At 38.2% G+C, this 27,406-nt stretch overlaps 2 protein-coding genes and 1 pseudogene across 4 annotated transcripts in view; 1 reads left to right on the plus strand and 2 right to left on the minus strand.

The window, feature by feature from the left end:
- The window catches only part of Atg4a (autophagy related 4A cysteine peptidase), a 45,359-nt gene extending 38,014 nt beyond the window's left edge, over positions 1-7,345 (minus strand). Inside the window, exon 1 of the mRNA XM_048336451.1 lies at positions 7,210-7,345. Coding sequence (XP_048192408.1) covers positions 7,210-7,219 — 10 coding nt within the window. The 5' untranslated portion in view covers positions 7,220-7,345. The remainder of the gene's footprint in view (positions 1-7,209) is intronic.
- Positions 7,346-7,382: 37 nt separating this feature from the next.
- Positions 7,383-15,884, plus strand: Psmd10 (proteasome 26S subunit, non-ATPase 10). Of its 3 annotated transcripts, none has more exons than XM_048336453.1 (5): positions 7,383-7,639; positions 10,230-10,332; positions 11,737-11,879; positions 11,968-12,134; positions 15,021-15,884. In XM_048336453.1, exons 1-5 carry the CDS (start codon positions 7,526-7,528, stop codon positions 15,172-15,174), a joined length of 681 nt encoding a protein of 226 aa, XP_048192410.1. In that variant the 5' UTR covers positions 7,383-7,525; the 3' UTR covers positions 15,175-15,884. The 3 variants fall into 3 exon arrangements, with proteins under 3 accessions (XP_048192410.1, XP_048192409.1, XP_048192411.1); XM_048336452.1 differs by having other exon boundaries at positions 10,230-10,328; positions 11,733-11,879; XM_048336454.1 differs by having other exon boundaries at positions 10,230-10,328; positions 11,733-11,879; positions 11,968-12,055; positions 15,021-15,164.
- A 7,756-nt stretch (positions 15,885-23,640) lies between these two features.
- Positions 23,641-24,455, minus strand: LOC125343434 (annotated as a pseudogene).
- Between the last annotated feature and the right edge of the window lie 2,951 nt (positions 24,456-27,406).

The raw sequence follows: 27,406 nt of genomic DNA on the forward strand, positions 1-27,406 counted from the left end.
TAACCTAAATAGTCTGCCAGAACCTCAAATGGAAGGTTACATATTTTGCCACCTTTTTAAGTTTGTTTCTCTGATGAGAAGTGATACATTCTCAAGTTATCTCAAAATACTTCCTGTTACCAACTGTTCTTTCCAGAAACCCCAGGTAGCAACCTCCAATTGGAAAGCCCAATAGTATGAGTGGAACTTGAAAGAAGGAAAATTGAGGTGATTTGGCTTGAAGGAATTTCAGTGACTCCTGTTTCAATCTTAGACACACAGTGTATGTCTCCAAACTAGAGCAAGCTTGAACATAAACAAATAAAGTGGACTAAAGAAGGTAAATCCTGAGACCCTCAGGATCTACTGAGGAAGTATTCCCTTTAGGCATCCAGGGCAATCAAACATCCTTTGTTAACCCTACCTAGCAGGGATCATAGGGACAATTTTACAAAAGTAGTCTTACAGCAGTCAGAAGAGTCAAATGACATGGAAAAAAATAATCATTAAAACAAAATATGCATTCATACACACACACACACATTGAGAGAATGTTTTTGAACCATTTCATACAGAGGTAAACATTAAAAGAAGCATTTCAATATGCCTTAGAATATCATTATCCTATAATAAATCAATATCCTATAATATATCATTATCCTGTAATATAACAAATGATTCATTCTTTTCTTTTTATGCTGTATTCATGGGTGTATCTTCAGGGGGTAGGGGAAGGATACAGAACTGAAAGGGAAAGGGTGGAAAAAGTACAGCAGTGGTGCTCACTGGATGTGGATGAAAGTGAACTAGATAACTTGTGGGTGGAGATGGGAGGGAGGGACTCAGAGTGAATGAGGGAACAGAAGACACTGTACGAAAGGAAATGTACTCATTACCTGACTCATGGAATTGTAATCCATCTGCACATCACCTTTGTAATAACAATAAAGTAAATAACAAAAAACAAATCAGTCAAAATAATTTTTAAAAGATTAAATTATGTTTTATCTACTTTGGAAGACAATTGGTTATTAAAAGTATATTTCCCCCAAAAGAGGCAGGTAACTGAGATTTACTCTAATTGATCAAACAAGATGAGTGTCACTGTAGAAACAAGCATTGTAGGAGGCCAGATAAAGGAAGTGACCATGGGTAAACAGTCAGAAAAGGACTCATGGAGAAGATAAAGGTCAGGATTGGGGTTATTTGAGTCTCCATCTATAGCCTGGTGCTACTATCTGTTTTGATTGCTAGCGTTAGGCAGTCCTGCCAGGATCTCAAGTTCAGAGTCATCAAAACTAATTCTTGAGAGAAGCTACCACCTGGATAAGGTATAGAAGCCAGACACCATGTTGTTCCCTCTCCTGTGGGATATATGGCCCCACTAATAAACCTCCTTATAAACCTTAAAAAAAACTAGTTGTTAAAGGAAGTTTCATGATAATGAATAAAGGGAAAGATGGAATGTAGACCTTAGCACCATTCTACTGTAGTATAAAGGAGCCAGGTAAGGCTCTAATTCTTTAATAAGCAGAGCCTCTGCTATGGGCAGTAATTTACTAAAGAGCAAAGAAATTATCAGACTGATGAAAGACACCTCATCCATAATTACATTGCTTGATACTATTGAAAAAGAAGTCCAAAGGCCAGGTGCTCAGGCTTATTAATCCCAAGTAACAACATACCTTTAAATAGCCCATTAATTCAAAAAGGAAATCTTAGTGAAAGTAAAAAACAGACACTGAACTAAATGAAAATGAAAATACTAAATATTTGACATATGAACAAGCTGGAAGTATAGAAGAAGAAAAAATTAGTAGTTGTCAGATGTTATGAATGGTGGGAGTAGGTGATAGGTATAACTATAAAGAAATAGCATGTGAGAAATGTTGGAAATAATGGAATCTTTCTTGATTGTGGTGATGTTTAAATAAATCTGTACAAGTCAAAATAATACTGAAATGTTCACACACATTGTTCTATGTGTTAGTGTTCCATTTCTGTGATAAATGTATGAGAAAAAAACAACTTAAGGAAGACTTACTTTAGTTAATAGTTTCATATGTTTCATTCAATTTGTGGTCAACTGAAGTGTGGCTGCAACATCATGGTGGTAGGGCATGATAGGGGGAAAACTGCTTACCTAATTGTATCCAGGAAGCACAGAGATAATAGGAAGAGGCCTGGGTTAAGGAATACCTTTCATAGGCATATACTCCCAGTGAACTATTCTATCCAACTAGGCCTCACCTCCTAATCACGAGGCCAATTCTGTATGAACTTGTCAAAAGATTAATCCACTGAAAAAGTTAGCACCTTTATGATCCAGTCATCTCTCCATAGTGCCACCAGCTAAGATTAAACTTTCAACACATGAGCCTTTTGGTAAAGTCTTATGCCAGTTTTATAAAAGGATGGATTTTAAAGGAGCATGGTTTATACAGCCCAGTGACTTAAATATTTGCGCACACATTCAAGCATCTCATCTTAAGCTGGTTGGTGGTAGCTCTCTCCTGTAATTCTAGCTACTTAGGAGGTTGAGATCAGAGGATCACAGTATGAATCCAGCCAAGGAAAAAAATTCCTTGAGACTCCATCTCCAATTAACCAGAAAAAAACAACTGAGATTGGGTAGTAATCTGGCTCAAGTAATGATGAGCCAGCTATGAGCAAGAAAACCAAGAGAACATGAGGCCCTGAAATCAAACCTTAGTACTACCAATATTACCACCACCACCCCCCCCCGAAAATCATTTTAAACAAGACAACTGGCATTTGTGAAATTCTGGAAATAAGCCACAAAAAAAGGTATGGCTGATCTGCCTCATAGGGTTGTTGTAGGGTTATATGGGCTCAGCTCAATATCTAATACCTGTGATGCATAAATGCTAGTTAAAATTAGCGATATCCTTCATGTCTAGAAAGTTTATTTGACTGTTTCTAGGACTTAAAGTCTAGTTAACCCGCAAAAAAAGGCAATAAGGGGCTTTTAATCAAATGAGCAGCAAGGGAGTCAGACCCTAACAACACCCAAGACCCTAACAGAACCCCCTTTGTCCCCTGATGGACATAAACAGCAATCACATTGTTCCTTCATAACTTGGGGCCAGCAACAAAAAAGACAAAGTGTTCTCCAGTAAGATCTATTTATCCTTCATCTTTCAAAAAGGCAAAGAGAACCTTACAATTGGCCTTGAGGGGCTCAGAATTAAAGATTAACCAGCATGTCTACCGAATCAAATAAAAGCACATTCTACTATCTATGAAAAACCATTATTCAAACAAGTCACTCAGTAGGAGATGCATTTGGAGTTGTTTCTCCATAAGATGTTTTAGCAATCAGATCCAATACCCTGATGTATCATTGTGAAATGTCACTATACCCAATCAATTTCGAATACCACACTACAGGTCTACTATACTTCAGCAACAAATTATATAAACTTGATAAACATTTACCAAACATGATCTATATACAGGGCACTTTTGCTCTACTCCAGTCATTAGCAAATTTCAGCTACAAGGCTAAATTCATCCCTTCTCCTGTTGTACAAGGCAAGAAATATTTTTATGTTTTAAGATGAGTAGAAGAATTGCCTTCAACCATTATTGTTGAACATTGATTGGCTTTGGAAATTGGGTTTTGCTGCAGGCTTGATAATGTTCCTGAATTATTTCAACTTGAAATTACAAGGTAATTTATATGTGAAACTTACACTGTAATAAAGTCATTTTAATAACTAATATTGCTTGAATTATGAGTAATGGCAAGATAGTTTATGTTTCCTATGCTATGACAAATCAAACAAACCATGAGACACATCTTCATACCCCCTACAATAGTTATATAAAAAGAAAGATATTAATAAGTATGGGTAAAGATCCAGAGAAATTGCACTCTACTATATTAATGACAGAAAAATAAAATGGTGTAGCCACTCTGGTAGGCTTCAAGTCTGTCTTTCCCTCAAAAAGTTAAATATAGAATTATCATGTGACCTAGCAATTCTGCTTCTAGATATGTATGCAAACAAATGAAAATATGCCTACACAGAAACTTACACTCAAATGTTTATAGCAGCAATATTCACAACAATGAAAAGGTGATAAAGGGCAACTCATCCATGAATGCCAAAAGACAATTATGTGTACACTTGATAGTCTATGAGAATGACATTTTATCCCTGTAAACTTCCTCCAAAAGATATAACACAACTATGATAACCAGAAACATACCAGACAAACTGAAGCTGAGGGATTTCCTACATCATAGATCACAAGTACATTTCAAAGTATCAATGTGATCAAAATGAACTAAGTCTGAGAAACTGTCACAAACTAAAATATTCTAAAGAAACAGAACGACTAAATGGAATACATCTGTGATAAACAAGTAAAGCTAGAATAAGATTGGTATAGAGTTAAAAGTATTACATCAATATTTATCATTTATGACAAATAGAAGATAGAATACTCAGCAAAAGGTACCAGAACAATTGAGATATCCACATGGAAAACTATAAATAGAAATAATCTCAACTAAGAACATGCATAAAAATTGACTCAAAATGCCTTATAAGGCTAAATGAAAAAGATAAAACAATAAAACTACTAAAAGAAAATTGGCATAACCCTAAAATAAAGGTCTATAAAATAAACAAAATTGATTAACTGGACCTCATCAAAATTAAAACGCTTTTCACTTCTGAAGAACCTGTTAAGAAAAAGGAAATGGGCCTAACAAGGTGGAACACATCTGTCATCCCAATACTCATGAATGGAGGCAGGAGGAATGCAAGTTTAGTCATTCTCTCAAGATTGTATTTTTTAAAGAAAGTCCACAAGGGGAAAGTATTTTTATATCACATACCTGAGCCTTGTATCTAGAACAGATAAACACTGCTTACAACTCAACAATTAAATAAAACTCAAATAAACTATAGAAAATGCACACATGGTTAATACGTACATGAAAAAATGCTCATCTTCCTTAGTCATAAAAGAAATACAAATTTAGACCACAGTGAAATATCACTTCACACCCACTCAGAAGAGCTGTAATTAAAAAATACAGTCAAGGCTGAGGGTGTGGTGGCATACGTTTGTAATCCTAGCACTCAAGAGGCTATGGCAGGAGGGAAAGGATCATGACTTTGAGGCCAGCCTGGACTACATACTGAAACCGTGTCTCAAAAAACAAGCAAAGCAAAACAACAACAACAACAAATGCTTCTTAGGGTGTGGAGCAACAGAAACCCTCCTACATTCCTAGTGGAAATAAAAAAATAGTGCAGACACTTTGGAAAAGTTTTGCAGTTTCTTGAAAAGTTAAACATAAATTTCTTCTATCACCTAGTAGTTATCTTAGAGACATTCATTAAAGCATATGTCCACACAAAGACTAACACACAAATGTTCCAGGAGCATTAATCCTAATAGCCAACAAGTGTAAACAACCTAAATTTTTATTAGTGAGTAGACAGAAAAAATATGTTGTCCATAAAGCAAAATTACAGCAATGAAAGTAAGGAAGTATGTGTCTACACCTGCTATAGTCTAATTAACTTCCAAAATATTATTCTAAGAAGCCAGAGACAAAAGACCACATCTTGTATGCTTTCATTTACATGAAATGTGTAGAATAGGCAAATGCATGAAAACAAAGACTTTTTTAATGGTTGTCTGCATAGGACTAGGAATGAGGATCAACTGAAAATGAACATGAGCTCTTATTAGGAAGATGAAAGTGTTTTAAAACGAATTCCTATTGATAGCCACAGCACTTTGTAAATTTATGAATAATCATGCAATTAAACACCTAAAAAAAGTAAAATTTCCCCACAATTTGATTACTACCAGTTAGTTGTTTAAAAGGGATTCATTCTGACACAAATATTATTTTTGGTTTATTGGTTGTAATACTGGGGATTGAATTGAGTCTGGCCCACATCAGACAAGCACTTGACCACTGAGCTACATCTCCAGCCCTAGGTGAATTATTTATATGGTAAAATATATGCATTAGTGTTAAAATAGAAAAATAGTAAGGGTGCCTGGGTGAAGTATATATGGAAATTCTGTACTATTTTTGCAACTTTTCTGTAAAAGTATTCTGAATATTCTTTTAAAATAATTTAAATAAAAAGTAGAAATTAAGAAATATAAGTTCATGGATTAGTATTTGGCAGTGTTAGTATTTGGCAGTACATATCTGTGCAAAAAAGACATTTCCAAAAATGAAATTAACAGATGAGCATTTGGAATAATTCATTTTGATGATAGACATTGCCAGCTTTGAGACACAATTAAGCAAAACGTTGTTCCCCCAAAGAATTCCATTCCTCTCATTAGTAGTATTCTTACCAAAGAAGTACTAAAGATTGTTATACTTTGAATTTCGTCCATAAACATTTGTTGAATCTTGTTTCTGTTGTCATAGAACAACTTATAAAAGTATCCTAGATTTTACCTTTTGGTCTGAAAATATTTACTATCTGGCTTTTACATCCTTTTTATCAACCTTCTTGTACATCGTAACAGGATAGACATAAACATGGTCTCTTTCTTAAATGTACTCTTATTATTAACTAATTTTGGCTAAATGCCCTGTGGATATGCCCGATAAAGGATAAGTCTCGCATCTCTCTGCTAAGGCACTATTTGGCATTTTTATAAAAGCTACACTATTAGCTTAATAGTTTTAGCAAAGCCTCGCGGTCATCGTCTTTATAGTGACGTTAAAGTACCAACAACACACAACAGGATCACAAGATTCTTAAAACGACCCTCATTAAGTGGTGCTCTAACAAGGCTACAGACTCATTGAGTTCTCTTAGCTGTCAAGTGGAGCCCGCGGCATCACACCCAGCCTTTGGCATCACCCTGGCACATCATCTTACATGCTATTCGTGCTGTGGCACAATCGCGCTCTGATGCTCCTTTGCTGAGATGTCAGATAACTAATACAGAACTTCTTTCCTCTTCTGGGCGGTAGCTAGGAGGGGGAGGGTAGCCACAGTCACTGGTTCGGACTCAGGCGGCAGTACTCAGCGACAACTGTTGTCCCTTCCGCCTGCCACTTCAGGTCAGGGCCCGGAGGGACAAGACCTTTAGGTTCCAGGACTCTCTTTCTCTGCACCTGAATCTATTATATGTGGCCAACTTAATGGCCCAACAGCGATCACCCACCCCGATCTTTCACACAATTCCACAAGAAGCCGCTTTCCGTACCTGACTCCATTCTCCAGCTGTCATCCTCGGCCAATTCCACCGGCTGCTAGACTACAGAGTTCCCGACGGCCTCTGGGATTTGTAGTTCTTCCTGGCGAGCGGCCGAGTCCAAAAGAAGAGCACAACACGCCCTCCTTTTCCCCTCCCGGAAACTGCCCTCAAACAGCAGCTCCCGGAAGCGCGCTGTGTGAGAAAAGCAACCCGGCAACAACAAAGGCCGGTGATTGGTGGACCGCTCGTCCTTTGGATTGGCCGTTGAAGCTAACGACGCCAAGGAGACGTTACTGAGGTTTCTCGGCAATTTGAGGGAAACGAAATGGAGGGGTGTGTGTCTAACCTCACGGTGTGTAACCTGGCCTACCACGGGAAGCTGGAGGAGTTGAAGGAGAGCATCCAGTCCGATAAGTCCCTGGCTACTAGAACTGACCAGGTAAAGCCCACCTCAGTCTGTTCGCAGTCGTTGGCGTCCTCAAACTCCTACGTGGCTTCCGAGGCCCGGCCCAAGCGAGGCCACTGGTGCGAGGGCGCAGATCCCCACCCTCGCCTCCCATCTATATCGCGGGGTCACCTCAGGACTCGCAGTCGTCCGGATGCTGGAGCCACCACACACACACACACACACACACGCGCACGCACACACACGCACACACACGCACGCACACACGCAGCTCCCCTCCCCCCCCCCGTGTTTAGCTCCTGAATTTTGGACATTTCTAGCTAGCCTAATTCGCAGTAATGTGTAGTCTTTGACGGAGATATTCGTGAAAAGGAAAGCATTTTTTTTATGGATTTATATTCTCTGGGTTTTTTTTTTTTGTATAAACCATTTTTATTGTGATATGTCCGGCTATCATATGGTTGTCGTTACCTGTACTAGTAATTGTGTTCGATGAATCACGTGTGATGATCGCCTCTTCTGTGCTTTGCAGTTTGCGAGGAGCTGGAGACAAGATCAAGTGGAAACAGACATTCATAAAATAATTACAAAACATATATGCCCACTGACTGGCAAATTTTAAACACTTGATAGAGTTATGTACATGGTGCTTTCAGAATACGTAATGGGAGGACCTGTTGCAAATATCGTGATAGTGAGAAAAGATTTTGCAAAGAAGGGGAGATTAGTTAAAATTTGAACAAGGAGGATTTCCATGGTGAGTGAATGGACATTTATAAGTGTTTCTTTCTCCTCAATAATCCCTCATGCTTTGCCCACGATGTTGTAGAAAACTGATAATGCACTCAGCCAACAAATATATGTAGATGACCTAAGCATCAGCAAGATGCTCCATACTTACATAATTCCATTTTGTGTCCTTTGTAAAATAATTCAAAATCAGGAAAGTGCTTCCTGTTTTCTGGAATTTTCCTTTATTACTCATCCTGAAAAGACCTTACCTTCAGCTACTTTACCTTTGTTATGGTCTGATAATGTTTAACGATTTAAATTTAATGTAATAAAAATAGTTATGATTTAAGTAAAAATCCAGTGAAAATTTAACCATTCTCTAATCAAATCAAGGTCATGAAAAGTGGGGGAGCTATTCAGGATCAACAAAATACCATAATACAATTTATGGAATTAGTGTGGATCCTGATTTTTTTTAATCTACACAAAAACATTTAGGAAACAATTGAAAAATCTGAGTAAAGACTATGAGATGTTATAAAGAAGCTAATGTTAATTTTCTTTGGTTCTCAAGGCAAGGTCTCACTATCCATTCCTGACTGTCCTTAAACTCATGATCCTCCGCAGGGCTGGGAGGTGTGTACCACCACACCAAGCCAATATTTTACCTTAATGTTAATAATAGTCATTATTCAATAATAATGGTCTTGTAACTATGTAAGAAAGAGCTCTTTTTTAAGGTACTGAAATACGAATGAAATATTTATTTAGATTTCTTTTTAAAAACATCAGCAATGAAAAAAGTAGATGGAGAAAATATAGAAATATATTTATTGTTAAATCTAGGTTTAAGGCCTGTGAGTCTTTATTATATTCTCTCTATTTGATGTGTTTGGACTTTTGAAAAAAGTTTATAAATTATCACTTTTCCAGGCTGGGTTTATAGCTCAGTCAATAGAGAACTTGCCTAGCATGTAGAAACTCTAGGTTCACTTGCTAGGACTACATAAAACGATAACAAAACCCACTTTCTGTTACACAGGGCTAAGAAATATAGCAATCACCCTCTCTTTGAGAAACATGGCTCCTAGTTGTTGTTATTGTTATTATTATTATTACTATTATTTTTACCAGTCCTAGGGCTTGAACTCAGGGCCTGAGCACCGTCCCTGGCTTCTTTTTGCCCAAGGCTAGCACTCTACCTCTTGAGCACAGTGCCACTTCCACCTTTTTCTGTTTATGTGGTGCTGAGGAATTGAAACTAGGGCTTCATGCGTGCTAGGCAAGCACTCCACCACTAAGCCACATTCCCAGCCCTATTATTTTTTAAGAGAGCAATTTTATTTTATTCTAATTGTGTGTAGTTTGTTTCTTTAAATGATTCAATGCAGTTCATTTCATGAACATTTTTCGCCTGTATCCATGTAGTCTTTATTAAGTAGTGGACATTTCACAGTCTAATAGACCTTCAATAAGTTGTGTGACTTTGGCCCAAGCTGCTTATTCTAAAGATTAGCCTTTGTAAAATTGGCATAATAGCCACTGTATAGGATGGTGGGGTTGAATGAGATGACACACATGTAATATTCCTAGAAGACTAGGAGTACTTAAGTAATGTAATAGTAAAATGTCAAAGTTCCATTTGTGCCAAAGCATTGGAATCAATACTTTCATTACTATTCTTCCCAAAGTTCCTTACACTCACTCATGTTATTCGCCCCATGTCACTGAAAGAAACCTTGGTGGTCTAAGGTTACATACTTGAGGGTCCAGTGCTCTCCATTTCTTCGTTCACATTGTAGATTTGCCAGCACCCACAGGTTATTCTGCTTTTTTTGCCTCCTATTTCTCTGCAAGAATGCTGATTACAGTTTCTCTGTTTCACTTGTAGGACAACAGGACTGCATTGCATTGGGCATGTTCAGCTGGACATACAGAAATTGTTGAATTCTTGCTGCAACTTGGAGTGCCAGTGAATGATAAAGATGATGTGAGTGCTAGCCAAGTTGATAAATTCCCAATTATCTTCAGACCCCAGGCTGGTCTTTACTAAAGTCTGAGTATTAAGATACAAAATAAAATTACAGCCCTTACAGTTATTGTATAGTCCTGGTGATTGAGCATGAGACTCCTGATTGTTATTTCACAATAAATCATTCTGTTATTCAGGGTAAAAATATAGGACTTATTGCTCTAATCCCCAAATACTACAAACCCATTTTATTATGTTGGCCTTTATTGGTGAATATTGCTCAGATAATGAGCCTTCATATATGTTTATTATACTGTGAGATTTATTGTAATGGTATAAGTTTAAATTGAGATTAATTTTGTGAAAAATAAGAATGGAATATTTTTTGTAGGTAGGATTACTTTTCAAATACGTCTACTGACTAAACTACTATAGAAAAGAAATAAAAAGAATTTTTATAGAGAATGGTTGAATAGAGTAGTGCATATCCATTTAAAGTAATATGCAACAATGAAGTTACAATTCCAAAGAATAACATAGAAAAATTCTCCCAGTGTAAATGGAAATTGTGGAGAATGTAGTTTACAGAACCTTATACCCTCTGATCCCACATTTGCCTTAAAAATAATTATATAAAAGAAAACACATTAGAATTCCATTTATATATCACCTTTGTGCTATCTGATTGTGGATTTGTTTTTTTTGGGAGGGGGCACTGTTGGTTGGCTGGGGATTTGGGGTGTTGAACTCAGGACCTTGTATTTGCTATTCAAGCACTTGACCACTTGAGCAACAAACACCTTGCTCCTTTTCCTTTTAGTTTGTTTTTCATATAGGGTCTCAGAATTTTATCCAGGCTTCCTAGTTAGCTGGAATTAGACAGGTATCCCATGGCTGGCTTTTTTTGTCCCAGTGCTGGTGGGGGGAGGGGAAGTGGGCAGACCTTAAGCCCTGTGTACTGTGTCTCGGCTTTGTTGCTAGCACTCTACCACTTGAGCCACAGCTCCCCTTTGGGCTGTTTTTTGGTGCTTAGTTGGAGATAATAGTTTCAAGACTTTCTTGCCCAAGCTGGCTTTGAACCACAGTCCTCAGATTTCAGCCTCCTGAGTAGCTAGAATTATAGGCATTAGCCACCAGTGCCCAGCTAGCTGGCTTGTTTTTTGAGAGAGTTTTATTAACGTTTTTCTAAGCTGACATTTAACCTTAATTCTCCTTCCTCTGCTTCCTGAGTAAGTTTGTTCTTTGTTATGCATTCTCATTTCCAAATTTTCCACAGTGTTTAGTGGGGGGGGGGGGCAAAGAATGTTTTCAAATTACTCACACACCAACTCTTGGTAAAGTCAGCATAAGTGTTACCACTAATCCCTGTGCCTTTTTGCCCTGATTTTGTGCAACTCATTATACACCTCATTTCTTTTACAGGCAGGTTGGTCTCCTCTTCATATTGCTGCTTCTGCTGGCCGGGATGAGATTGTAAAAGCCCTCCTGGGAAAAGGTGCCCAAGTGAATGCTATCAATCAAAATGGCTGTACTCCCCTACATTATGCAGCTTCAAAAAATAGACATGAGGTATGGTTGTCTCTGGGCTACTTCCATTGAGTTCCAAATGTGTTTGCAACGACAGATGTCTGCACTATTTCCTTTTCTGTACTTTCAGATTGCTGTCATGTTACTAGAAGGTGGGGCGAATCCAGATGCTAAGGACCATTATGAGGCTACTGCAATGCACCGGGCAGCAGCCAAGGGTAACTTGAAGATGATTCATATCCTTCTGTACTACAAAGCATCCACAAATATCCAAGACACTGAGGGTAACACTCCCCTGTAAGTGACAAGTAGCAGTCATTCATATTCTACCTGATATTAGCCCTCTCAAAGTAATTTCTACACATCATTTCTTTTACTATTCTGCTTAGGAATGGTACAACTGTTAATGGCAAAAAAAATTGTTGAAACTATGCCAAAGCATAAGACAAACGGAAAAATTGTTTATAATTTTGCCACCCAAAAATAACTGCTAATAACATATTTGGGTGTTTCTTCCTGTCTTTCTTATACAAATGTGTATACTTCACACATATATTTTAGCAACATTGGGATCATACTGTACATGTAGTTTTTTTTTTTTTTTTGGCCAGTCCTGTGCCTTGAACTCAGGGCCTGAGCACTGTCCGTGGCTTCTTTTTGCTCAAGGCTAGCACTCTGCCACTTGAACCACAGCGCCACTTCTGGCTTTTTCTATATATGTGTTGCTGAAGAATCAAACCCAGGGCTTCATGTATACGAGGTGAGCACTCTTGCCACTAGGCCATATCCCCAGCCCCTGTACGTGTAGTTTTATAAGTTCTCATTTCAAATTATTTTATGGGCATTTTCCAGTGTCATGAAATACCTTTAAAACATTTGTAATGATCAGATACAATTCCAGTTTATAGATGTGTCATAATTTAGTCATACCTTGGTTGCTATGAAAATTTTGATTTTTTTATCTGAAAAATAGCTAGTGAAAAAAAAATCAAAGCCAGAAGTACATCTGTTGTATACCAGATACCCAGGTGGGCCATGAACCCATGAAAATAGTCACCAGCACTCAGTCAATCAGGCTAGGAGTCTTTATTTAACTGTGCACAGTATCTGCTCACTGGCCACCACTGGGATGGTGACCAACAGTGCTGGGACAAATAGGGCTGGGCTTTTAAGGGCAAGTAGCACATGTACCACTCACAGGTGGTCATGGGGTAAGAATCACATTCACCACACACAGGTGGTCTAGCAAGTTAGGCAAAGCAAGCAGGCAGACATACAGAAACAGAATTGCTGTTAGTGATTATAATTCCAGTAAACTCCATAAACAAAACAATACAATTCGTGGTTCTGGGTGTGACTGGTCTTAATTAGCCTTAAATCTTTCTCTTCTTGGAACTTGCACTAAACTGAGAGGTCTTCCTCATTCCTTTCATTTGCTTAGGTCCAGCTGCTTTGGGCTCCTGTTATTTGGCTTAGGTTTGCCCCTCCCCAGGCCCACTACTTTGTCTAAGCCTGCTGTTTCTAGGACTCAAATAAGGCGGGGGGGGGGGGGGGGTCCCGTACAGCTTTCACTTGGTTTAAACACATCACAGGTAGTGGAGTGATAACCAAGCAAGCATGAAGCCCTGAATTTAAACCTTAATAACACCAGGAAGGGACTGAGGATATGGCATAGTGGCAAGAGAGCTTGCCTTGTATACATGAAGCCCTGGGTTCTATTCCGCAGCACCACATATATAGAAAACGGCCAGAAGTGGTGCCATGGCTCAAGTGGCAGAGTGCTATCTAGCCTTGAGCAAAAGGAAGCCAGGGACAGTGCTCAGGCCCTAAGTTCAAGGCCCAGGACTGGCAAAAAAAAATAACACCACCAGGAAAAGACAAAAATAGAGCATTGCTTTTGCAATCCTTAGTTTAAAAAACTTTTTCTGGGCTGGGGATATGGCCTAGTGGCAAGAGTGCTTGCCTCGTATACGTGAGGCCCTGGGTTCAATTCCCCAGCACCACATATACAGAAAATGGCCAGAAGTGGCGCTGTGGCTCAAGTGGCAGAGTGCTAGCCTTGAGCAAAAAGAAGCCAGGGACAGTGCTCAGGCCCTGAGTCCAAGCCCCAGGACTGGCCAAAAGAAAAAAAAAAAAAAAAACTTTTTCTATGTTCTGAGTAACTATTCTGAAAAAAGATCTACATCTTGCCTAGGTCTTTTCTCCATCACTGAAAGTAATCTAGAGTAAATGTAAGAGTTAAGACAATATGGAGTGTAAGGTCCGCCCTGGAGAGCGCTCCCTGCAGATGTCCCCCACCTAGTTAAGTCTCCACCCAGTTACCTGGGTAACCAGCAGACCTGGAAGCAGTTACCTCCCTCTTCCCTGAGGTCACATCCTAATCCACCTGGCCACACCCCCTGCCGTAGATAAGGCAGGGCCTTGGGAAGGGGGGGGGTCGCCCCTTCTTTCCGGCCATGGTTGGCTACCTACTTTAATAAACCTAACAGAGTACTGGAGAAAGAGCAAGATTTTAGAAAACATACATGATATTCCTACAGTCCAAACTGCCCTTTTCTAACTATAAAGGATGCCTATTAAATAACAATTTTCCTAATCTTAATTTTTTCATCTGTAATACTACAGTAATTTCTTCCTCACTAGATTATTTTGAGATTTAACTAAAATAGTATGTAATGTACCTTATACTGTGACTGGCAAACTATAAATGCCTGACAAAATTTAGTTTCCTTTCCTTGATGATACCATGATTGATTACAAGGCAGATTTATGGATCAAAGAAGATAAAATCTTCTCAACTGATTTTCTAAAATTTAAGTTACAAAAAAGCTATTAATATGTAATGAATGGAGGATTCTAAATTTAACCCTGAATTATTATATGTAGTGTTTGGAGGAAACTATTACTAATCCCCAGAAAATGAGGAAGCTGTGCCTTAGGCTAGCATTTAGATTCATTCATCTATTTAGGAGAATGATTTGAGAATGAATATTATAGGACTATTTTTGTGGATTTCAACTTATAAGCAGTCTTTCTTATGCAAATAGATTTCCCTTCCTTTATTAAATAAGTGTCCAACTTTGCCACTGCCTGATGATGTACACATTAGAGTACCTAGAAAGAAAACTTGACATTCCATAGTATTGGTAGTGATGAATTGGTCTTTGTGATCCTCAATTGCAGACACTTAGCCTGTGATGAGGAGAGAATGGAAGAAGCAAAACTGCTGGTGTCCCAAGGAGCAAGCATTTACATTGAGAACAAAGATGAAAAGACACCCCTGCAAGTGGCCAAGGGTGGCTTGGGTTTAATACTCAAGAGAATGGTGGAAGGTTAAGCAGTTTGGATAGTGTAAGTTTCTTATTGTGTAAGTTTTGTCATCTCCATTGTTCTGGAACCTAATGTAATTGTGCACAAGGTATTATGTATGATTAGTAAAGTTTTCTCACCTTTAAAATCTTAGAAACACATGTTGGATTGGTCTTGCTGAGGTACTTGTTCTAAGCTTTAAAACTGCTTTCCAAGCACTGAGTAACTGTTAAGGTTGTTCTGTTGTCACATATTATTCTGTATTGGATTGTGGGTCATTTTGAGTGAATATGGCTGTAATTTTTTTGGCTATTGTGAGTCTTGAGTTCTCTTCCAAGCACCTTCTTGCCCTCTGTGAAGCAGAACAACCCCACCCTTCAAACATCCTTGTCTTCAAGCTCACTGAGAGGCCTGTGCCAAATATTTCTGTATTTTCAAACATGAAGCTTACTTTATTTTTTTTTACAGGAGGAATACTTACATATTTTAATGGACCAAATTGTAGAGAGTATGTTCTAAAATAATAAAGAAACAATAGCCTGTATATGCATGTACCTTTTTGATGAGCTGGTTCTCCAGAAACAAGTTGTATCACCTTTTTAAAGGAATTAAAAATATCTATATATACTCAGCTTTTATTGAAAAGAATGTTAAGCTTGCTTGTTAAAAAGTGGCAATGTACCAAAAATGTACTTTCATTTGTATTTCAAAAACAATAAAGTTAAAACGTTGGAAGAATCTCTCAATTTTTCTTTCTATCAGTTAGGCTCCAGCCTTGAGTGAAGACATATTTCTCAGTTTTTTTTGTTCTTTTGCCAGTCCTGGGGCTTGAACTCAGGGCCTGAGTACTGTCCCTGGATTCTTTTTTACTCAAGGCTAGCACTCTACCACTTGAGCCACAGCCCCACTTTCAGCTTTTTCTATATATGTGGTGTTGAGGAATTGAACCCAGGGCTTCATGTATGCAAGGCTCAGGGCCTGAGCACTGTCCCTGGCTTCTTTTTTGCTCAAGGCTAGCACTCTACCACTTGAGCCACAGCCCCACTTCCAGCTTTTTCTATATATGTGGTGTTGAGGAATTGAACCCAGGGCTTCATGTATGCAAGGCAAGCACTCTACCACTAGGCCATATTCCCAGCCCCCATATTTCTCAGTTTGAAGTAGCTCTAAAGTCAATAAAATTAATGGAGCTTGAACTGCAACTAAGATCTTCAAAAATAGTAGTCTTAAGAGCAACAGGAAATTAATAAGTAAATTTGAGCTCAATTTAGAGAAGAATCTTACATGATTATTAGTCAAGACATCTAATGAAGTCTAAGTGACTCTTCACTTTAATTTTACGCTACAAGTATTCCTGAATTAAGTGAGCCCACAAACTTGCATTAATTTTAGATTGAAAAATTAATGACCAGTAACTAAAATAACTTGTAAACATAAATTTGAGGTTGATATTCGATACACAAACATTTTGAGCACTGGTACTTTTAATTCTTGTCAGGTAAACATCTTGAACAAATCTTCACTGAATAGAGAAATGAGGCAAAGGGAAGTGGCGCTGTGGCTCAAAGTGGTAGAGTACTATCCTTGAGCAAAAGTGCTCAGGGACAGAGCCCAGGCCCTGAGTTCAAGCCCCACAACTGACAAAAACTCCACACACACACACAAAAAAAGATCTGACTTAAGTCTTCTGAATATTGAGGCCCAGTATTTGAGCCCCAAGACTGAAAAAAAGAAAGAAAAATGAGGGTGTATAATTCCTTTTCTTGTGCATTTTTAGTATGAGCAGGAAATAAAATTTTTGTCTGATATGATTTCTTAAGACTAAAAGTCATTAGTTTTGGTACATTTCGAGTTTATTACCTTTAGATAATAGGCTTTGCAGGTGTAAAAAAGAAAACTCATAATCTCATAATTCCTTAGAGTTTTCTCCAGAAGCATTGTAGATAAAAGCCTTGGGTAATTTCTAAGCATGTTAATTGCTTGGGGTTTGTGAGACAGGTCTTTTCCTGAGTGAGAGAAAATTGAAAGCAAATTGTCAGATATATGTTCAACAACAGTATAATTGTGCCACGCTATATATTTGGAAGATTTTTCATTTGTATTTGGTAGGACTGAGTTATGAACTCATAGCCTCATGCTTGGCAAACACTCTAGCACCTGAGCCACTTTCTGGTCCCTTAAATGCTGCCTATTTTCACAATATTGTCCCACTTTATACCCACCTAGCCTGGACTGGGCTCCTTCTATTTGTGCTTCCCTTTGCCTCTGAGATGACAGGAGCATGCCATTGTGCTTCTGCTGTGACTTGGAATGACAGGCATTATGCCCACTGCTCCCAGCTTTAGGTTGAGAAGGTGTCTCAAAAGCTTGATAGGCAGGCACCAGTGGCTCATGACTGTAATCCTAGCTACTCAGGAGGCTGAGATTTGAGGTTCAAAGCCAGCCCAGGGCAGGAAAGTTCGTGAGACTCTTATCTCCAATTAACCTGGCTCAAGTGTTAGAGCACTAGGCTTGAGCTGAAGAGCCAGGAAGAGCGCCCAGGCACAGAGTTCAAGCCCCAGGACCTAAATAAATAAATACATATTATTCGTTGTTTTGTTTTTTTTGCCAGTCCTGGGCCTTGGACTCAGGGCCTGAGCACTGTCCCTGGCTTCCTTTTTGCTCAAGACTAGCACTCTACCACTTGAGCCACAGTGCCACTCCTGGCCATTTTCTGTATATGTGGTGCTGGGGAATTGAACCCAGGGCTTCATGTATAGGAGGCCAAGCACTCTTGCCACTAGGCCATTTTCCCAGCCCATAAATACATATTTTTTAAAAGCTTTTTATAACCCCAGCTAACCTTGAACCACAATCCTCAGATCTCAGTCTTCTAACTAGCTAGAATGATAGGGACATTCCATCATCCCAAAACTAGTTTTGGCTTTTTAAATTCACATATAAATTGTAAGAGGACTGTGATAGTTCCACACATGCATATAAAAATACTTTGATCATCTTTATTTCCCCACCCCAACTCTGCTCCCCCCCTTTTTTTTTTTACCATTCTCATTCCCCTGGCTCCTACTCTCAGACATTTAACACATATCACTCATGTTTTTAGGTTTAAAATCCATGTATTAGAGAGAACATGGAATAATATTTGTCTAACCATCTGGTTTTTTTTGTTTATTTGTTTTGTTTTTGTTGCCAGTCCTGGGGCATGGACTCAGGGCCTGAGTGCTGTCCCTGGCTTCTTTTTGGCTCAAGGCTAGCACTCTACCTCTTGAGCCACAGTGCCACTTCTGGCCATTTTCTATATATGTGGTGCTGACAATCGAACCCCAGGGCTTCATGTATATGAGGCGAGCATTTTACCACTAGGCCATATTCCCAGCCCTAACCATCTGGTTTATTTCACGTAATACATTGAGCAACAAAAGTTGTTTTGGCTTGGGTTTTTTTTTTTCCCTTTGCAGTACTGGGTGTTAAACTCAGAGTGTGGCACTTGCAAGGCAGGCACTCTACTGCTTAGTCACACCTCCAATTGTAAATTGTAATTGTAAATTGTAATTGTAAATAATTTTACAATTATTTGTAAATTTTATTTCTTCAAAGTACCATAAATAATAGTAAGTAGGTTCATTGTGATAATACTATACATGTGCACCTTGTACTTAACATAGGTTTACTTTCTCCCTTACGTTCCCATTTCTCCTCCCTTTTTCACACAGTGTGTATGTGGGTTGATTTATATTCTCCTCATGTGTATGTAAATGTGATGGACTTTGTCTTCCTCCCATAGTATCTTCCTCCTTTACTTACTGGTCTCCCCAAAACAGTCTCCCACTTACATGTGTGTCCCATTTACATGTCTTGTTAAGATGATGAGCATCATTTTGGGTCTATATTCTATTAATGAGTGAGAATATATGATGTTTATCCTTTTGGAACTTTGCTTAGCATTCTCATCACAATGATCTCTCCTTCTGTACCATTTTCCTCTGGGTGTCCACCCCAGAATTCTTTATTTGGTGTGTTCTCCCTTTACACTGTGACATTTTTGTTGCTCTCTCTCTTTTTCCCTCTTCAGAATATAATAATCCATCCTTTGTTACCTGAGTCTTCTCATTCACAGAGTGAAAATAGAGGACATTTCTAATACTCTATCTTACCAAAACATCTAAGTTTTTAGTATCCATTCTCACCATGGCCTTTAAGTAAACAAGAATCCTCTCCATTTTCTAGATAAGGCTATAGAAATAGCCAATCACAAACCCTAACTTTTCCAGATCCCTATTCATTTTTATTCTGTCTCCTCTCAAAAAAATAATAAACTAATGGCCTACCCTGTTCTTTGCTTTAAATTGGTTGTGATATAATAAGAAATGTGAATTTTAGGTCCTGTTTCTGACACACAGCTTGTAAAATCTGTCCATGTCCAAAAGTGAAGAAGGTTATAGGAGTGTCTTACACACAGTTCCTAAATCCTTCAAATGTTATGGATAAGAGAAGTGACCTTTTCTAATGATGTGACTTCATGGGCTTCTGGATCACTTCAGGATATGGTCAAGTCACCAAAATGGCCAAACCATGATTAGAAATTTGGAACTGTCAGGCCTACCCCTCCCTCCATTCTCTGAAAAGTGGAAAGGGCTGGAGACCTTTGATAATAGATCATGCCTACATGATGAAGCCTTTATAAAAGTCCTTAAAACTTTGGGTTTGGCAAGCTTTCAAGTTTGTGAACACATCCACATGTGAAGAGAGTAATGTACCCTGACTCCATGGGCATAGAAGCTTCTATATCCAAAAATCTTTCTGGATTCACTCACTCTATGTATAGCCTCAACTAAGCTATTCATGTGTATCCTTTATAGTGTCCTTCCTAACAAACCTGTAAACCTAATTAAAATGTTTCTGTGACTTTTGTGAGCCAATATTGCAGATCATTTAAACCTGAGGGGAAGGGTGTGAGAAATCTCTATTTGGATCAAAATCAGAACTGTCTGATGTCTGAAGTTCCTGGAAGTCCCTGTGAGATGGATCCCTAGACCTGTATAACTAGTGCTCACTCCTAGTAGTATCACTGTTAAATTGTAAGACACCCAGTTGGTGTTCACAGAGAATTATAGACAGGTTTGATGTAAATCTCCCACACATTTGGTGTCAGAAGTGTGAGTAGAGGCACTGTTTGTTCTTTAATTGGTGTATCTTTTTAATTTCCAAGAGCCCTTGTCTTTGAATTCTTTGTTTATAAGCTAGTTTCAAAGGACAAGTGGGATTATTGAATGGTTTGAGACTTTTTATGAGGCCCCTCCAGCACATAAACATAGTAAAATAGTATTTTAATACTTAAACTTATTTTATTGAAATTAATCATTTGAACCGGGTGTCAATGAATTATGCCTGTAATCCAAGCCAATCAGGAACCTGTCCTATAAGTATCACAGTTTTAAAGCCAACCCAGACAGGGAAGTCTGTGAAACTTCTATCCCCAACAAACCATTGAATGAAGATGTGGCTCAAGAAGCAGAGTACCAGCCTTAAGCAAAAAAGCTAAGGGACAGCATCCTTTGCCCAGTACAAGAAATTAGCTTGTTGTGGTTTTAAAGAGCATGCAATGTGAACCAAGATTTTGCATCTAGTTTTAGCTTTGTTGTCAAAAACACATTATTTTATATCTCTTTACTCAGGGGTTCTCCTCTGGAGTCAAAGTGGGAATATATGAAAGTGGACTAGTTTTTTTTTTTTTAGCAGTAGTAGGGGTTTGAACTCAGGGGCCGTGTGCTTGGTAGACAGGACATTCTACCATTTGACCCATGCCCCTATTCATAAATAGTTTTTAAAAGTATATTGGAGGGCTGGGAAAAGTGGCTTAATGGTAGAGTGCTTGCATAAAGCCCCTGGGTTCAATTTCTCCGTACCACATAAAACAGAAAAGGCTGTAAAGTGGCATTGTGGCTCAAGTGGTAGAGCCTTGAGCACAGAGAGGCTCAGGGACAGAGCCCAGGCCCCTGAGTTCAAACCCCAGGACTGGCAAAAAGAAAAGTATATTGGAAAGAAAAGTACATTGACCTCTGCCATCTCTCCTCTTCACCCCTAGGATATAATTCTACATGATCAACCTCTAGGTCATCATTGCCAGGAGAGAACCATTGCATATGTTATAACCCTTAGGTATGTGGGGATTGAAAAAGGTTGAATATTATTGATTTTAAAGCTTCTCTTTCAGTTCTGAAATTTTTTACTGAAATGCTCACCAAATGAACTACAACAGGCCAGAAAAAAAGCAAATACTAATTTTGTTATAAATGCACTCCACTAATACAAGAAAACTGGGAACTGATAAATGAGGAAGATCTAGCAACTTTGTACTTTGAAAAGTCAACAATAGTCCATTAATTTTAAAAAAGAAAACATTTGTAAAACAAGTTTGGGAAAGAATAAGGAACTAATTCTACCTCCAAAAAATTTTTCTATTGATTTTGGCATACACTTGGTAAATGTAAAATTATAATGATGAGAGAATTTTCTAGAAATCTTTTAGGGTAATGAGAATGAATAGTTTAAAAGCCAAAGACCATGGGACAAGAAAATTGCAGGATAGCATTGACCAAGACGCATTGTACTCATAATCTGACCTATGGAATTGTAAACCTCCTTGTGCAACTAGTTAATAATAAAATTAATTTTAAAAAAAAGAAGCCACAATGCTGGCTTGAGATTTGGCTAGGACGACCCATGTGAATTGTAAATACTTAGAGCAAAAGAAATCATTTAGTACCGATTTTGAGCAGGCATATTCTGAAATAATTTGGTCATAGCTTAACTAGTCAGAATATTTTCCTGATCCAATAATGAGCAAGCATGGTGGAAAAGAAAGGTTTGTTCCTTTATTGGGGATCTCTTTAACATGTGAGCCAATTTTCATGCCCAAATGAGAGTTAGTGAACAGAATTGCCTTATTGGTAACTTGCAAGGTCTCATAATCCTTCATAAGCATATGCTTAAGTTGTATCATGATTACATTGCACTGGGATGAAGTTGCACTAACCAGAGTCAGCCTGTAAACTACGCTGAGTTAATAGCAACCTTCATGGTTTGATCTGACATGGGCTGAGAAAGTTCTTTTTTTCCAAAAATTTCTGACCTCTACATCATAGCCTGAAATTTCTTTTTTCTTTTTTTTTTTTTTTTTTTTGGGCCAGTCCTGGGGCTTTGGAGTCAGGGCCTGAGCACTGTCCCTGGCTTCTTTTTGCTCAAGGCTAGCACTCTGCCACTTGAGCCACAGTGCCACTTCTGGATATTTTCTGTATATGTGGTGCTGGGGAATTGAACCCAGGGCCTCATGTATACGAGGCAAGCACTCTTGCCACTAGGCCATATCCCCAGCCCCATAGCTGAAATTTCAATGTTTTTAATTCTTTGGATTAAGGGTTATCTTTGTTCAAGTCCCCTTTAAAAGGGTAAATATTGCTGAGCCTAGTGCAATAGTATACATTCATAGTCCCTCTCAAGGCTGAAGTGGGAGAATAGTTTGATCTCATGAGTTCAAAGCCAGTCTGAACAACATACTATGACCCTTTCTCAAAATGATAGGTAAATACTCCTTAAGAAGACTAGCCCATTTATCAATCGGAGATCAAAGGATGATGAAAATTCATATTCACTAGACAAGAACAGGTTACAGAACAGCCACATCGGAAAAAGATGGCAAGGGTGGAGGTCCATCTAGAGGAATGAAGACTTGAATAGGTCAATAAGCTAATAGTAGTGGGAGAATCCTGTGTACATGGCAAATAAGGCACAACAAATGCCAGGAAGGAAACTAAAAGGAATGATCCAAAGGCACCACTTTATTTGAACCTCACTTGCTTCCCAACCATGTCTAAGTAGGAAAACATGTACTCTACACTGTAAAATCTAGATACCTCCTTCCATTCCTTCCAACCCACAGAATTATTATAATATATCATTTCAATTTCCACTTAGCTTTCAAGCTACCAATGATTCTGTCAAACATCAAAATAGCCATGCCCCTCTCCACTCAAAGAGCAAGTCCTCCACAAATTTGTAAATGTGCCTTCTGTGTTTTTATCTAAGACACTATTCTTTTTATTCCAGTAATGAGTCATGAACTCAGGCCCTGGGTGCTATCACTTAGCTTTCTTCATTCAAGGCTGGTGCTCTAACACTGGAGCCCAGCCTCCCACTTCTGAATTTTTACTAGTTTGTTGGACATAAGAGTCTCATGGATTTTCCAGCCTAGGATGGCTTCAAACCTTGATCCTCTGATTTCGACTTCATGAGTTTCTAGGATTACAGGCATGTGCCACCAGCATATAGCTAGGTCATTATTTGTAACCTTGGGTTCAAGAAGTTTATAAGTCATCTAAAACTGTATGTGACACTAAATTGTGTATAAGGCATTTGTAAATGGTGAGGGGGTCCAAAGTTATCAGCAGATCCTCAAAGTGATCTACAACTTCAATGGTTAACTATTTTTTTTAAGTTGCCAGCATCACTGTTTATTAACAGACCCAATTACAAAAATAGCATGGAGGATACCTCAGTTCATCCTTCTAATAAGCCTATTGATCTGATCCTCCCTGTTGCCAGCATCTCCACCTTCTACAAAGTGGGTGGTCTTCTTCTTCATGCCACCTCGTGGAGAAGATAACTTGAAGGGCCACAAGAAGTTATTTGCTTCCTTAAAGCGTTTCCCAACAGTATAGATCTCATGAATTAGATCCTCCATACAGATGATGCCATATTTACCAAGAGATCGAGCAATCAAATCATTATCTGTTAAGGCAATTCGCTTCTTACCGATTTTGCCATAACCACGCTTGTAGATGAGCTCATTCACTGACTTCAGGTTTGGGTACCCCCATGCAATATATGGTTCCACAATCCTCAGCATATCAATTGAAGCCGTATTGAGCTTGACAAAGGTGCCATTGAAGATCTGGCGAAGACGAAGTAGATGCAATACCTTACGGACTTTCGGACTCACACCATTGATACCTCTGATTCTGATGACAAATGCCAACTTAGGCTCTGCAGGTACATAGAAGTTGCCCGCTTTTCTGGCCATCTTAGCCATTCTGATCTCAATTCTGTACACTTATTTGTCTGTATTCCTTGTGATAGTGCTTGGCCTTCTCATAGATGAGCTTTCTCCTTGCCTTTCGAAGCATCTTTTCAGCACATTTCTTTCTTAGGTGCTTTATTTTCAGCTCAGCGAAATTCCTTCACTTTTTCTTAAGGGTTTCTGGCACAGCAGGAACCTTCCTTTTCTTCTCTTCGGCACCCTCCATGGTTCCAGCCGGAAAAGAGAATGGTTAACTGTTGCTCCCACTATTCATCAGTATTTTGAACAAGATAGTGTTAATAAGGAAAGTCAGAACTCTTTAAAGCTCCAGTAGTGCCTTCTTTCCAGCACGGATGCATTAGAATTTGGGGGATATTTTGAATGACTTTATCATGTCACTGCATTTGCTTGTGACTTTCCTCCATCATAAAAGTGGAAGGCAAAAAGAATTTCAGCCGCTTAGGCATTCTAGCAATTGAAATTTTTATACTGATGGGCTTTAGTTTTTAATCTCAAATTATTAGGTCCTTTTTAAGACCTTTTTCATTTTGTTTCCATTGACACTATATTATCTTAGTATTTCATCTCTCAATGGAATGCTTCAAAAATCCCTCAATTGGCACACCAAAGAAAAATACCAAAGTAAAAGCTTGCTATTTGTTTTCATCGTGTGGACATGTAATTAACATTAATTTGCATCTCAACTCACCTTAAAACCTATAAAGAGTGTATCTCAATTGCCATATGAATATGATCTATATAAAAATGCTCTATGTAACAAACTGGATGTGGTATGTTAGAGATGCATTATCTTCTTTGAAAAGGATCTACCTCAGAAGAAGGACATAAAAAGAACTTGCTATAGGTCCCATTGGAATAAAGGTCAAGCAAAGGCAAAACTAATTTCTAGTGATGGAAAACATATTGGTGGTTGTCTAGGTCCAGGACACTGAGATTTTACAGAGGCTCATTTCAGGTTCATGGAGATGGCTTATGTCTAGATGAGTATGGTGTCTTCATAGATATGCAAAACTGTCAAGATTTCAAATTGTACACTTAAAGAAGGTACACTTTATACTTCATAAATTACATGTTGATAACGTTTATTAAAAGATTTATCTTAGGAGTCACTAAAATGCATTTTTATTGAGCCTTAAAAATAAAATGTCAAATATGATTGGTTACATGAGTAAAAACCTAAGTTTACTTATAATTTTCTTCTAGATAAGATATTACTCAGATATGAAAAAGCTTTTCAGCAGGTAAAAAATGAGATTAATGCATTTTAGTTAATACTTAGCATTTATACAAGAATGTTATACATTTTACTTATGCAGACTATATGAACAGTAAAAGAGATTATTTGAAGAATTTGTTGAAATTATCTAAAATCCATCTAAGCATTCATTTATTAACACTTTTCTTAATCTGCCCCTTAAGATCAGATACAGGGGTAGTACAATTTGGCTTATTCAAAGCCAAATAGCACATCATCTATCATATCAACACTTTATATTTATCAAAGGAAAATTACATTTGAAATTGTTTGCCTAAATTTTATTTGGCATCTAAGAATTGAGTTGCCCCCAGATGACCCGCCTTAAAAATAAAATGTCAAATATGATTGGTTACATGAGTAAAAACCTAAGTTTACTTATAATTTTCTTCTAGATAAGATATTACTCAGATATGAAAAAGCTTTTCAGCAGGTAAAAAATGAGATTAATGCATTTTAGTTAATACTTAGCATTTATACAAGAATGTTATACATTTTACTTATGCAGACTATATGAACAGTAAAAGAGATTATTTGAAGAATTTGTTGAAATTATCTAAAATCCATCTAAGCATTCATTTATTAACACTTTTCTTAATCTGCCCCTTAAGATCAGATACAGGGGTAGTACAATTTGGCTTATTCAAAGCCAAATAGCACATCATCTATCATATCAACACTTTATATTTATCAAAGGAAAATTACATTTGAAATTGTTTGCCTAAATTTTATTTGGCATCTAAGAATTGAGTTGCCCCCAGATGACCCACATTCTCGATCAGTGCATAATGCTTCTTTATTGTCCTTATAGAGCCCTCTCCCTGTGTCAAATTGAACTGTGAAGAGCAAAGAAAATCAAGTGCTTTTGCACATCTGGGAAAACATTGTACATTGGATGAACCATATGAGAAGAGGCCACAAGAAGAGGGTCTCAGTTTCATACTACCTAGTAACCCAACCCTACTGAAAAGAACCCAAGCCCTGACAGATTCCATGCAACATTCTTATCCCATTGCCTCCCTTGCTCACTGAGGTGTACTTTTTCTTTGCTAATAAATCATTCTACTATCTAAAACAATTGAGTTATGGACACCAGGATTAACTTTGGGGAAATTTAACATGATAAATTGAACACCGATTATAAAGCTTGATCTCAAATGCTATGTACCAAATAGTACACACCCTTTTATTTTTCTCCTCTGTTGTTCTGGAGGAAAAAAATCCTAATCTATGAACTAATGCTGTTGAACTGTTTCTTAGTGGTAAATGTAAGTGTGAATAGAGAGATCTGACAACTTATCCTAGAAATGCTATTGAGTTTATGTCAACTTGCCATATGTGTAAGTGACCATAATGAAAAGTACAGGAAAAAACAGAGAATAAGATTTTTCTGTGTATAACTAGAGTTGTTGCAAAGCCTTTTAACTGAGTTAGGAATCATTTACTCTATCGTTACGTTACATGTTAGTACATCATTTAGTATTCTGTTCTGCAGTGCAGGAAGCCTCGCATTTACTTAGCAGTTAACCTGACCCATTTGTTTTGGATTTATGGTAAGACAGAGCACCTTGTTAGAAGAGGGTTAGGATGCTGGGGATATGGCCTAGTGGCAAGAGTGCCTGCCTCATATACATGAGGCCCTGGGTTCAATTCCCCAGCACCACATATACAGAAAATGGCCAGAATTGGCGCTGTGGCTCAAGTGGCAGAGTGCTAGCCTTGAGCAAAAAGAAGCCAGGGACAGTGCTCAGGCCCTGAGTCCAAGGCCCAGGACTGGCCAAAAAAAAAAAAAAAAGAAGAAGAGGGTTAGTCAGATTTGAAGGAGTGGGTGGGAGCTCATTAGGTCAACTGAGTTCCAAACACCAGTAATGGGTTCCTTGGTGATGAATCTGCCTACAGGGGTCAAGC

This window comes from Perognathus longimembris, chromosome 28 (genome assembly GCF_023159225.1).
Source record: "Perognathus longimembris pacificus isolate PPM17 chromosome 28, ASM2315922v1, whole genome shotgun sequence".
Classification (NCBI taxonomy): domain Eukaryota; kingdom Metazoa; phylum Chordata; class Mammalia; order Rodentia; family Heteromyidae; genus Perognathus; species Perognathus longimembris.

Coding starts and splice junctions, on each gene's coding strand:
- Psmd10 (XM_048336453.1), top strand. CDS start 7,526: ATGGAGGGGTGTGTGTCTAACCTCACGGTGTGTAACCTGGCCTACCAC. Junction 7,640..10,229: donor TGGCTACTAGAACTGACCAG/GTAAAGCCCACC, acceptor TTTCACTTGTAG/GACAACAGGACTGCATTGCA. Junction 12,135..15,020: donor ACTGAGGGTAACACTCCCCT/GTAAGTGACAAG, acceptor CCTCAATTGCAG/ACACTTAGCCTGTGATGAGG.